The sequence below is a fragment of the Cydia fagiglandana genome, chromosome 9, assembly GCF_963556715.1.
Source record: "Cydia fagiglandana chromosome 9, ilCydFagi1.1, whole genome shotgun sequence".
Lineage (NCBI taxonomy): Eukaryota > Metazoa > Arthropoda > Insecta > Lepidoptera > Tortricidae > Cydia > Cydia fagiglandana.
Genome location: NC_085940.1, coordinates 19,288,272 through 19,301,930, shown reverse-complemented (window position 1 = coordinate 19,301,930; position 13,659 = coordinate 19,288,272). Strand labels below are relative to the sequence as shown.

At 38.6% G+C, this 13,659-nt stretch overlaps 2 protein-coding genes across 3 annotated transcripts in view; one reads left to right on the top strand and one right to left on the bottom strand.

Annotated features, from left to right (window-relative positions):
- The window catches only part of LOC134667540 (prominin-like protein), a 494,736-nt gene that overhangs the window by 93,677 nt on the left and 387,400 nt on the right, over positions 1 to 13,659 (bottom strand). The window lies entirely within an intron of this gene.
- LOC134667798 (uncharacterized) overlaps positions 1 to 13,659 on the top strand; it is a 49,774-nt gene that overhangs the window by 782 nt on the left and 35,333 nt on the right. Inside the window, exons 2-3 of the mRNA XM_063525205.1 lie at positions 632 to 833; positions 2,225 to 2,388. Of these exons, the coding sequence (XP_063381275.1) occupies positions 634 to 833; positions 2,225 to 2,388 (364 nt within the window). The 5' untranslated portion in view covers positions 632 to 633. The remainder of the gene's footprint in view (positions 1 to 631; positions 834 to 2,224; positions 2,389 to 13,659) is intronic.

Genomic DNA, 13,659 nt, shown 5'->3' with positions numbered 1-13,659 from the left:
TTTGACACTGGGTTAACGGTTTAACCGGTTAACCCCGGGTTAGTGGGGTGATGCAAGTGGCACTTAGAGTCTTACGGCGCGATTCGGGAAATGAATTATATATTAACTAGATACGATATAGTAAAGATATGTGACGTCCCACGGGTAAACGGGCTTTGTCTAAAGATACTTTATGGCGGCTGGCGCTTACGGTATTATTAACGCCGCTCCAATATTATTGCGGCGCTATGCAACGTAAGCGCCGGCCGCCATAAGGTACCTTAAGGTAAGGAATCTCTAATTCATTTCCCGAATCGAGCCGTTAGCTAAATAAAGCCCAAGTATTGAACAACCAATTTAGCAAGGACCCTAAATGCCATAACAATCGGAGCGTCGGGGTACACATAAGTATACCGATGAGGATTGGCAGTGACGTTTTAAATTTTTTTACTCCCGATCCGAACAATGTGTTAAGAAGTCACAGCGGTACGATACTGATGTGTCAGTGTCAAAATGACTTTTCTGGATTAAGCACACTGACAGATCGGTATTGCATCGCTGTGACATCTAATAAGTTCGAATTGGACCGTTGGCCACGTTCCTAGTGAGTATTATATTCTTTGGCCACGTTCTAATTCCCATATTTTCCCAGCAATGTTCTTCATCTGGCTCCTCATTGGCGCCTGCGTCGCGCTCGGCGCCTGGCTCTACCGTAACTACACCACGCTCTCCTACCACGGCATCAAGCATGGCCCCTTTGTCCCGCTGCTGGGAGACATGGCCGGCGTGACGTTCTTGAAGGAGCACGTTACTGATGTCATTATGCGCGCTTATAACAGCTTCCCTAATGAGAGGTGAATATGACTTTTGATGATTCTCCTAGCGAAGAGATATACCGGGTGTGGCCTGTAACATGAGCAAATAATTAAAACATAGATTGTACTCCTCAGACGGTGACACTTTTGTTCAACAACTATTAAAAATTATGAAGTATTCAGACTCCCTATTTTTCATACAAAATAAATATTATCTTCAATGGACGCCATCGCCACGCCATATCACTGTGATTGACGTTGCTTGTCACGCCTTAAACATAACAAAATTCGCAATACATTGCGTCTTAGAATAAACTTTAAAGTGTAATAAAAATCAAACCACAGCTTATTTTTAAAAGTCGCTGAACAAACGTTGGTCAGTATGAGGAGTACAGCCTACAGTTTAATTTTTTGCTCATAATTACAGGCCACACCCGGTAAAAATAATAATAAGTACATTGGCATATATACATTTTATTAAAGTGTCAAAAGGGTCTCTACGTGTTGGCTTCGACTCCGCGCACGCCTCTCAAAGGTCCAGAATACCATTGTTCCGTGCCTCAAAGGCAAAGGCCTCCTGCGCGAGAGGGCTTGGGCTATAATAGTCCCCACGCTAGCGGATTGGACACTTTACATACAACTTTGAATTTCTTCGCAGATTTATTGCAGGTTTTCTTACGTTGTTTTCCTTCACCGAAAAGCTAGTGGTAAAAATATCAAAAGATATTTCGTACATAAGTTCCGAAAAACTCCTTGGTACGAGCCAGGATTCGAAGAGATATAAGAAAGATAAAAGGATAAATATGTATTACGACGATAAAGATTAAGATAAGGTATGATGAAGGATAAAAGGACGATCGGTCTGGCCTAGTGGGTAATGACCTGTGAAGCAGATGGTCCTGGGTTCGAATCCCAGTAAGGGCATTTATTTGTGTGATGAACACAAATATTTGTTCCTGAGTCATGAGTGTTTGCTATGTATATAAGTATGCAGTTTAGTATATCGTCGCCTAGCAGCCATAGTAAAAGTTTTGCTTAATTTGGGGCTAGGTTGATCTGTGTAATGTAATGTCTACTAATATTTATATTCTATACTTTTTTTCTTTTTTTTTCTAACCTATTTGAGTGTCCCACTGCTGGGCAAAGGCCTCTCCCCTTAATTTCCACGACTCCCGATTTGGTGCTTCCTCCGGCCAGTTGTTCAGGAAGCTGTCCATGTCATCTCGCCATCTCCGATTGGGCCTGCCGCGGCCACGTCCCTCTACCGGCATCCACTTGGTGGCTAAGCTAGCCCACCTCTCCGGATGCATGCGGTAGACGTGACCGGCCCAGTCCCATTTGAGCCTAGCGGTTTTCTCGCCTACGTCAGCAATGAAGGTTTTGAAGCGCAGCGTATATTTATTTATATTATTTAAACCTTGTTTTCTCAGGCTGGTGGGTCGCTACGAATTCCTGACCCCCTACATCATAGTGAAGGACCCGGAACTCTTGAAGAGGATCACAGTCAAGGACTTCGACCACTTCGTCGACAGAAGGATCATTGTCGACGCCAAAGCTGAACCTATGTTTGGCAGAAATCTTGTCTCTTTGAGAGGTAATATTTTATCGACCGATTGAAACTGACAGGCCAATTCAAAGGTGCGCTGATATCATAATGATTATCTGTACTCCTAGTGTGAATATTCGATAGCATGTCGTACCCGTTTGCGTTAAAGTGTCATTTTGTATGCGAAATTGAGTTTCCAATACCGTAAACTCGGGTTACTTTGATCCAATGGAGGGTAACTTTGACCCACATTAAAACCTCATTTTAAAAGGGTCTAATAAAAACATAAAAACAAAGGTTAGCTAAAACCAACCTCATGGCATATTTCCATAGTTATGGTGCAATAACATAATCTGGACCGAGTAAATCTCAATGGCCAAAGTTACCCTCCCGGGCTAAAGTAACCCGACTTTACGGTATTCAATGATAATATAATGCCTAAACATACTTACTCCAAAGATAGCCGATAAGGGATTTATCAATTATGTACTTATAGTACTTGATGTTCACCATGACATTGCTACTTTAGAGACAGCAACAAAGTCCGTATATCTCCTAGTATTGTTTATGCCATTTCTACATATGATTAATTATGAACGATGACATGTAAAATAATTATTTTATAACTTTTACTAACAATAACAATGTACATAAAATACATTTTTCGTCTATAAATCCTAATAAAGTTACCCGAGGCATCGCTTGCTGTATTTCCCCGTTGGACTAGACTTATGGCTCCTCTACATGATGGGCCAGCGCCGGCCACTCCAAGGGACGCAGCCATGCGGTAGAATGAGATAGCAATATCACTTGCTCCCTCTAACGCATAAATGCGTCCCTTGGAGTGGCCGGCATTGGCCCATCGTGTAGAGGAGACATTAGCGGCTGAGCGAAATATTCATCCGCTCGAAGGTCGCCAGACGTACCAAAGAAACGTACTTATAAACTTGTCTGGATAAGTTTATAAGTACGTTTCTTTCATAATTAAGAGTGGTATAAAACAAAATGAAATGCCGTTCGATTTTAAATCTTACCAGTAAAATATAGAATATTAAATGCAATAGCATTTCATTTTGAGTTGTGCCACTGTTCATGATTTGTTTGGTGCTTGATGATCATGGCCCTATGGTTTCGACTGCGATGACATTGCTAATCTTGTGAATACCTATTAATATAAATATCAACATGTGACAATAATATTCTTATCATCCTCCAAGTCTCAAGTGCTGGTTAGGACCACTATCATGATAATATAGGGATTGCAATTGAAAATAATATAAATTGTGGCATAAAATAAAGGAATAACAATATTATCAATATAATTCTGATGATAGTGCTATCATTATTTGATATGAACATTACGAACTATTTCATAATTATTATTCAAGTGTTATCGCAGTCGCATAATATCAATATGTCCTTTTCAAAAAACGTTTCTTATTATATAAATGATGCCCCAAAATGTCAATTTCGTAAAAACTCAGTTTATCAACAAAAAATGGCACCTCAGATCAAATCACATGCAATATCAAATGTAGGAGCTATGTGTGGAACCATTGTATCATACGAAACTTTCTGAAAATATTAGGAAGCCGATTTTTGGTCTAACGATGTTACATAAAAAGTAATGGCCAAATCAAACTTTCTAGGAGATAGAAGGAATCTCAGAAGAATTCTCAGAAGGAATCCAGAATATTGTTGACTCTAATATTATTTCCAGGTGACGAATGGAAAGACATGCGTTCAGCTCTCAGTCCAGCTTTCACCAGCTCCAAGATCCGACTGATGGTACCATTCATGGTACAAGTCGGAGACCAGATGATAAGGGCCCTAAAGACTAAGATTGAACAGTCTAAAGGTACTCACTCACACATGTAATCGTTTTTAGAATATATTAGCTGGACATCATTTGACAAGGTTTCAGGATATTATTATAGGTATTACATTGAAGTGGTAGATAAAATACAAAAAGGTTTATCATTTTTAATTAGATTCCTGACCTATTTTTTGCTAAATGTAAATAACAATAATATTAATTTAATAGGTAAGTTAAGAGTTAGTTCTTAACATAGACGAAAGAAGGAATTACAAAATAAGTGGCACTAAATTGTTCAAAGTTGTAGTAGAATTTCAACAGCTGAACAATATGGTGCTTCTCGTGACAAAATTATTCATGTCTAACATAATTTTACTTTTTTTTTGTTTGTTTTATAATTAAACATATTAATATTAACAGACATCAAATTCTAGTTCCTGATATTTACTCTGTGAGCGTAACTGGAGATACACGATGATAGTCATTTGTTTCCAATTTAATTTAGCTTTTTTAGGCTACCAGAATCATATCAAAAATCAGTTCATAGAAATATCTTTACAGAGTGTTGAAAGCTCTTTGCCGCCTTGTGTATTGATTTGTATATTATCTGTGTAATGTAACACTTTTTCATCCAACATTGTATTTATTTTATAGTTGACTACATCGATCTCGAGGCCAAAGACTTGACAACGCGCTACGCCAACGACGTGATAGCCACCTGCGCCTTCGGCCTCGACGTCAACTCCCAACATGCGGAGAACGAGTTCTATAAAATGAGCAAGGAACTCACCGCCTTAACTTTCGAGACTAAGATGAGGTTCCTGGGATACAGAATGATACCTTGGATTATGTCTGTAAGGCCCACTTGCACCATTCCACTAACCCGGGGTTAACCGGTTAAACCTGGAGTTACCATGGGTACCAGTACAATTTGACACTAGGATAACGGTTTAATCGCTTAACCCCGGGTTAGTGGGATGGTGCAAGTGAGCCTAAGTATGTTTAAATTAATATGTGGGTCAACGGAAAAAAATAAAATTAGGACAAGATTTTTCTAACTAATCTGTAGTTAGGTATGTAGATGGATACTAATTGCTATTTTTCTTTTGTTACCACACGAAAAACACAATGGAAAAGCAGTCTTGTCCGCACATTTCTAAAAGATAAATTAAAGAACATAGCAGCAGCATTTCTTAGCTAAGATTTGTATACTGTCTGATGATGAAACATGTACACAATAAACCTCTCAAATATTTACTTTCTTGACGGTGTAATCTATCGTTTCTATAAATCTGATTTCTGATTTCTGAGTTCTGAAATAATCAAAATTTGTTACAGGCGTTTCAGTTGGCAGTATTTCCCAAAAAAGTGTCAGATTTCTTTTCAAATGTAGTACTTGGAGCTATGAAACAGCGAGAGGAGCAGCACGTCCACCGCCCTGACATGATCCATCTTCTGATGGAAGCCAAGAAAGGTAAATATTATTTAACTCTCGATAAAATAGGTAACGCTCAGAGAAACTAACTTTTACTATACTATGGTAATATATTTTATCAAAACTTTATACACATACACATGTATATTATTTATTATGCTCATTTATTTTTTAAAGATAAGTATTCAAATTGTAGGAAACATTTCATAATTCACTAACACTATTTTATTGTCAAGGACCGTTACAATGGTAAGGATATTTCATATCAAAACTTTTCTGTAGGTTGCTTTTAGAGGTAGATCAAATACTGTTTCTTAATACGGAATATTACGCAATACTTTGCGTAGGGGGCGCCACTACCACAATCTATCACAATTTGAGGGTTTACCGCGAAACAAGAAAATCAAAATTACGCATATTCGAGTAATAAAGAGGAAGATAACTAAATCTTGGTTTTCGCGTTTCCCGGTAGGCCCTTAGTAAACAAACTGCCTTGATGCATCAATGTCATATTTTACTATCTTTGAAAACTTATCAAAATCAGTTTAAAGCACAATATGCATAAGTTACTCTATTTATGTCTATGGTTTACGATATGCGCTAGTGCTGCACTCTGGTGGAAGAACAATGCAGTAATACCCCTTATTTACAGAAGCTTATGTTATTTCTATTTCAGGAAGACTATCGCATGACACAAAAACCACAAATGATGATCACGCCGGCTTTGCTACAGTCGAGGAGTCCGATGTTGGAAAAGTTAAAAACAATACCGGTAAGTGTGTATCTTATGGTGGTATTCCACCTATTCAATTTCTTTGTCCAATATGTATTGCGTCTCACATTTTGCTTAATGAGAGACTGAGACGCAATAACATTGGACAGGTGGAATACCAGTCACACAAGACAATTCAGCAAGAAAAAGATCTGAGAGATAAATTTAATTTCTGTGCAGATCCACCTACTGAAACATGTACCCAGTGCATCCAGTTATAAGCTGTTATAAACGTTTCACACTAAATACGAGTAACTGGATGTTATATTTCTTGTACCTTCTGGCGATTAAAGGTCGAGTGATTGTGTTTCTCGTATCTCTAACAGACACTCTTACATAGAAGTTCAGTCATACCATACGTATCTTCATTCAGATCTGTTCATCTTGTAGAAGATTACACTTGCTACACTTGCACAGGCTAACTAAGCAAGAAAAATATACTTACATTACGTATTTAATACAAAATTTTTGAATGTAAATACTTGTTTTCCAGTGTGGTCCGATATAGACCTGGTGGCCCAGGCGGTGATCTTCCTCTTCGCTGGTTACGATACGGTTTCCACAACCATGTCGTTCCTCCTCTACGAGCTGGCCGTCAACCCTGACTGCCAGGAGAGGCTGCTGCAGGAGATCCAGGAGAATGAGGAGAAGAACAATGGAAAGTTTGACTATAATTCGGTGCAGCATATGACGTATTTGGATATGGTCATATCAGGTGAGATTTTAATATACGGTGGCTAAAAAGTAACTGCATTCTCGTTGCTAAGGAGCTTTTGGGATTATACTGAGCAACTTTTACTATGGGACCAACCACATAAATTGCGAAAAAAAAATTACCCACCTATAGAAAATCGACCAGCCAAAATACTGTATGAAATAGCATAGTAAAAGTTGCTCAGTAAAATCCCAAAATCTCCCTGGCAACGGGAATATAGATTAAAAGAAGAAGTGTATTTAGTTTATTTAATACTCTTTACCCTTTACCCTTTTACTCTTTTTTTTTCTTTTTACTATTTTGATCACGTAGGATTTCAAATCTACATAATTATATCAATCTACAATATCTCCATATTATTATAATAGTAGTTGGTAGTTTTAAACTTAACAAACCTACCTACAATTTCCTTTCTTTTCAGAGGTTCTTCGTAAATGGCCAGGCGCTCCAGTAGTGGACCGGGTCTGTGTCAAAGACTACAACCTGGGCAAACCCAACGACAAAGCTACCAAAGATGTCATCGTAAGTGTTTAAGTGAAGCTTGACTCCTAACTACTTTTTCAATCCACAAAAATTCTGCTTGTTCTGAGAAGACTTTATGAATATTTTTTCTTTTTCAGCTTCGCAAAGGAGAAGCAGTACAGATACCGATGTGGGCGTACCATCGCGACCCCAAATACTTCCCGGACCCTGAAAAGTTTGACCCTGAGCGCTTCTCCGAAGGGAATAAGCACAAGATTGACCCTTTTGTCTACATGCCCTTCGGATTGGGGCCTAGGAACTGCATTGGTAAGTATGAAAGGAAACTGGTGTTTTCATTTTCCTTGCCGTGTTAATCAAAAAATGACAGTTTAATCTTTGAACTATGACATATCAGCACTGCACGGTGTTTTCAAGCCCGTCCAACCCAACATACATACATAATTATAATCTTAATATTAATATTAATAATAGTACAATTTGACGAACTAACATTATGTTAGGCGCATTTCTCGAACTGTTTTAGACTAGTAATAATAGTCCACGAACTGTTAAACCGTAGGGGTTACGATGGCCACATACTAATTAATATTATTAGACTAATACCGTTTTAGAAATAGGCCCCTGGACTTAAATTTTACCCCTAACATAATTTTTTTTCTTTGACCAGGATCAAGATTTGCCCTCTGCGAGGTAAAGGTGATGGCGTATCAACTGCTACTTCATATGGAGGTGACGCCCTGTGCAAAGAGTATCATCCCGATCTCTCTGAATATCAAAGATGGCTTCCGCATGTCGGTGACTGGAGGCAACTGGCTTAGGTTTAGGCCTCGCAAGAATTGAGCGCTTTAACTCTAGGCCTAGCATAGGAGGGGCGGGGCAGTATCTCGCCCGTAAGATATATTACCCATCCCTCTCTAATTAATACAGTGAGAAGAAGATGGGTAGAGCAGACTCGTAGGTGAGATACTGTCGCGAGATTAATAGAAATTATAGATAAGATGACTAAGACTCACAAAGTACTTACAGTAATTTTCACATAGCTTGGATACGATGTCAACTGTTGTCTAAACACCTTACAATGCATAAATTGAATTATTGCATAATTTATTGGTTTTATATAAAGTTATAATTGTATTTGATTGTATGTATATACACCGTGTTTTTTTTTTGATTTCCGTTAATTTCAAGGGTGCATTCCTGAGCTTAAATCAAGTAACTTTCTCAAAGACACCGATATTCTAATTAACTCCATTTCGGAGATAATCAATAATTTATTTTTTTCCTATAAGGCCTCTACAAGCGTGTACACTTGCCTTAGGGCTGGTTTACATATTGATTAGTGTTTAGAATGAGTTCATACATTTGCTACTAAACTTAAGTACAATCTCGGTCGATCGATGTTCGAAATGACATTGATATGTCAAAGATTTCAATTGTTTGGTTGAGTTAAATGTAATGCCCGTGTTATAACAACGCTATATGCTACATTTAATTACTTTTTAAACTTAATTTTTTTGAAAAAAAAAACAAAAAATAATTTTATTTTTTGAAAATAACTATGCCATTTAGTTATCTTAAATGTACTTAACCATACCCCGAAGTTAACGGAATTCAATAAACAAACGGTGTATATGACTGCTGTCACCATACTCAATCTGAGTAAAAAAGACTATAAGGATGTTGACTATTTAAGAGTAGGTACATTACAATAGAAGTGCGAAAAGCAGAAAATTCGCAAAGAGTGGCGATAAAAAAAAACTACTGAAGGGAGGGTACGGGAGGGTGTTTCGTATTGATTCCCGAATGACAAATCGTTTTGACAGTTCGAAATAGAAACTGATTTCATTAGTAGTATTCTTACTATTGTTTGTGTGATATTTGGGTAAGAGAAGCTGATCGTTGTTTATTTTCTACTATATATTATATAATTATATCACATGATATATTTGTGTGTGTGTGTTTGTGTTTGCAGAATATTTATTTTATGGTAATGACCCTAAGACAATTTTGATATTTCCAAAGCTTACTAAATGGCTTACCTATTATAGGTATATTTGACTAGGATTTAAGCAAGTCTTAAGTTATTATTGAATTATCATGTATCACGTATGTTGCCATTTAGGTACTGAATAATGAAAAAAACTTAATATAATAAAATAAATAACTATTAGAAATTATGACTTTTAGTTTGTATAAGATAATAATGTATAGGTACTCGTACCTAAGTCTGAAATAAACGAAGTTCTTTATTATTTATGTTTTATTTATATTTCTTTATTTAGGTTAACTAGGTACATCAACAGTAGCGATTTTGCCACACACTTGGCCTTCGCCCTTCAATGCATAACTACACCTATCAGAATTATAAAACACTACGAATGGAATTTCGTATACAGAGTGTTACTGACCATCGGGCTTTAAATCCAGGGCTCGATTCTACTCGCTAAACTGAGCTACTTTTATTATGGCACCAACCCCGAAATCCCGATTTTTTTTACTTTTTCATACATTTTGGCTGAACAGATGTCGACGTTTTCTATGGAAAAGCTAAAATTTTTTCTCCGATTTTAGGCTTGGTCCCGTAGTAAAAGTAGCTCAGTTTAGCGAATATAATCAAGCCCTGGAATTAAAGCCCCATGGTCAGACACATACTACAGTATTGTTAGATAATTTGAATACAACACATGTTTAGATGTTAACTAATAATAGCTAGTCTGTAACCGCCCTCAGCTGTCGTGCATTCATTTGTTGTCAGACATGTCCGCACATGTATTAGTGCGAAAGAGAGATTCGCACGAGTGACAGTTAACGAATATGATTCCAGTATTATTAAAATATCGGTTTGATATCAGGTGTATGTTCGAATTGGCCTCATACATAATGATGATTATTAAGGATGACTGACGCTAGACCGGGCCGAGGCCGGGCCAGAGCTTCCGGCGCTTCGTGTGCTATGGAATGGAAGTCACCACTTGTCGAAATTGTCAGACGCCTCGGGCCGGGCCCGGCCCGGTCTAGCGTGAGTCATCCTTTAAACACAAGAATACGTGATATACGACTTAAATGATAATTATATGTAGAGGTATAAAAAATACGTAAGTTGAACCATAAAATTACTTTTATGATACACGAGAATTTTAACCATAAAACTCCTGTGAAACTCGAATATATTAAAATTATTTACTACTACTTACTTGGTTGGCGCGGTGACCCAAAATGAGTCTTGGCCTCCAACACAAGAGCACGCCACTTCGATCGGTCCAAATTATTAAAATTATTTATTTTATTATATTCGTGTACACGGGGCGCGTCTCGGTATAGTCCGTGCGCCTCTTGAGGATTCTCAAAATAGATATATAAATATATAGATAAAACGTTTATTTGGATAGAAACGTGTCGTTTGATTATTCGACCAAATAAGGTGAGTGATTCAATGATCTCTTCCAGACAACCTTTCAGTAGCAGGAAACTAATAAGGACTTGCAGTACGTTTTACTAAAAATCAAAAATCATTTGTGACGTCCCACGGGTAAAGGTACCGGTACAGGCAGGTAAGGTGTTATGGCGGTTGGCGCTTACGCTATTATTAACGCCGCACCAATATTATTGCGGTGCTATGCGACGTAAGCGCCAGCCGCCATAAGGTACCTTTAGCCGTGAAACGTCACATTTATCCTAAACTTGAATACTTTTAGATCACACAATATGCTTGATAATGTTTAAGTAGAAGTGTAAAGGACAAAAAGATAATTAGAAAAAACAAAACGCCACGTGAAACTTGCGTAAGGAGATAAGGATATCACGCGCCACAAAAAGGAGTTTTATCGTTTTTTCTCCAAAAATATTTATGATTAAAAATTTTGCTTGTGACGTCGCTGGGCTGTATCATTAGCTATAAAAAAAGCGGCCAAGTGCGAGTCGGACTCGCCCATGAAGGGTTCCGTAACAGCAAGTAACATAATAACATTTCGCTTTACGATTTATGACGTATTAAAAAAAAACTACTTACTAGATCTCGTTCAGGTTAAAGGTTCAAGAAGTTACAGGGGGGGGGGGGGGACAGACATTTTACCACTTTGGAAGTGTCTCTCGCGCAAACTGTTCAGTTTATAAAAAAATGATATTAGAAACCTCACCTATCATTTTTGAAGACCTATCCATAGATACCCTACAACATACGGGTTTAATGAAAAAATTTTTTTTGAGTTTCAGTTCTAAGTATGGGGGACCCCCAAAATTTATCGTTTTTTTTTTCTTTTTTTGTGTAAAAATCTTAATGCGGTTCACAGAATACATCTATTTACCAAGTTTCAACAGTATAGTTCTTATAGTTTCGGAAAAAAGTGGCTGTGACATACACGGACAGACAGACGGACAGACATGACGAATCCATAAGGGTTCCGTTTTTTGCCATTTGGCTACGGAACCCTAATTATGATGTCCTCCCGTCGACGACGACACCCGGACAAATCTCTCGAACGCGCAACGTGACTTGCGAAACAGAGTTTTGTTTTAAACTTTTAAACTGCGTTGGTGTGGACACCTTGTGCGCATGCCACCATCAAGATTGCCTAAAGTTGTGTTTTACTCCGAACCAGCTTCGGGTAAACGCAAGGCTTGTGGACAATATCTATAAAATTATACTGCTATAGTGGCTGGCACTGGTCTTATTTTTCTTATTCCCACCGTTCTTCCAGCAGTTCCAGCCATGTTTTTCATCTACGTCCTCATCGGCACTGTCTGCGCATTCGGCACCTGGCTCTACCGTAACTACACCACGCTCTCCTATCACGGCATCAAGCATGGCCCCTTTGTCCCGCTGCTGGGAGACATGGCCGGCGTGCTGTTCTCGAAGGAGCACGTTGCTGACGTCGTCATGCGCGCGTATGAGAGATTCCCACAAGAGAGGTGAATGGTGGTACTTTTTGTCAATGCACAAGCGCTTGTTTTTACGAAAGAGACGCAGATAACAAAAAGAGTTACTTTAACATTTCGAATGTCGTGATAGATAAACATCAGACCGATAGACGGACTAACAGATAGATAGCTAGACAGACAGATAGACATACAGACAAATAGATAGACAGACAGACATACTGACAGACAGATCGACAGACAGACATACAGAGTCACATTGCATTTATAATAACAAGTAGGTACTTATATATGTATACATTTTATGGGCGCAAGTACCTGCCACTATCGTAGCTACACCACGCTGTCCTACCACGGCATCAAGCATGGCCCCTGTGTCCCGCTGCTGGGAGACATGGCCGGCGTGCTGTTCTCGAAGGAGCACGTTTCTGACATCGTCATGCGCGCGTACGAGAAATTCCCACAAGAGAGGTAAAAACCCACGCACGCACCCAAAGGGTAAAACCGGGACCCTATTACTATGACTCCACTGTCCGTTTGTCTGTCTGTCTGTCACCAGGTTGTATCTCATGAACCGTGATAGCTAGATAGTTGACATTTTCACAGATGATGTGATGTATTTCTGTTGCTGCTATAACAATAAATAATTGTTGTTGCAACTCTGTGTCAAGAGCGGTTGAGATGGCCAATGCATTCCCGCTTATGGTTATACTACAAGCCTATCGCTGCACGGTACTTCTTGCCGCATAAGGGCTCATTTAGATGATGCTAGAACTCGTATGCGAGTTTCAATACGTTGCGGGTTTTGATCGGTCGGTTGAATTGGACGTAACCAACAGTCCGCAATGTAACTAAAATTGCATGCGAGTTCGCGCGCCGTCTAAATCAACCCTAGTCGCATGTGTGAGTTTCTTCACTTTCCTCAGAAAGTGTATTTGTGTACCTGTGTATTTGGGTACTTTTATGTACTAATTTCGCTTTTACTGATCTGTGACGCGGTGGGCAAAGTTATGTTAAAGGGCATAGTTTTATACTTTTACGGTAACATTGTTCCCAGAGTTTATTATTTTTTCCAGATTGGTGGGTCGCTATGAATTCCTGACTCCGTTCGTCATAGTGAAGGACCTTAAACTCTTGAAGAGGATCACTGTTACAGACTTTAACCACTTCGCCGACCGAATAACTGTCGACGCCAAGCGAGATCCTATCTTTAACAGAATGCT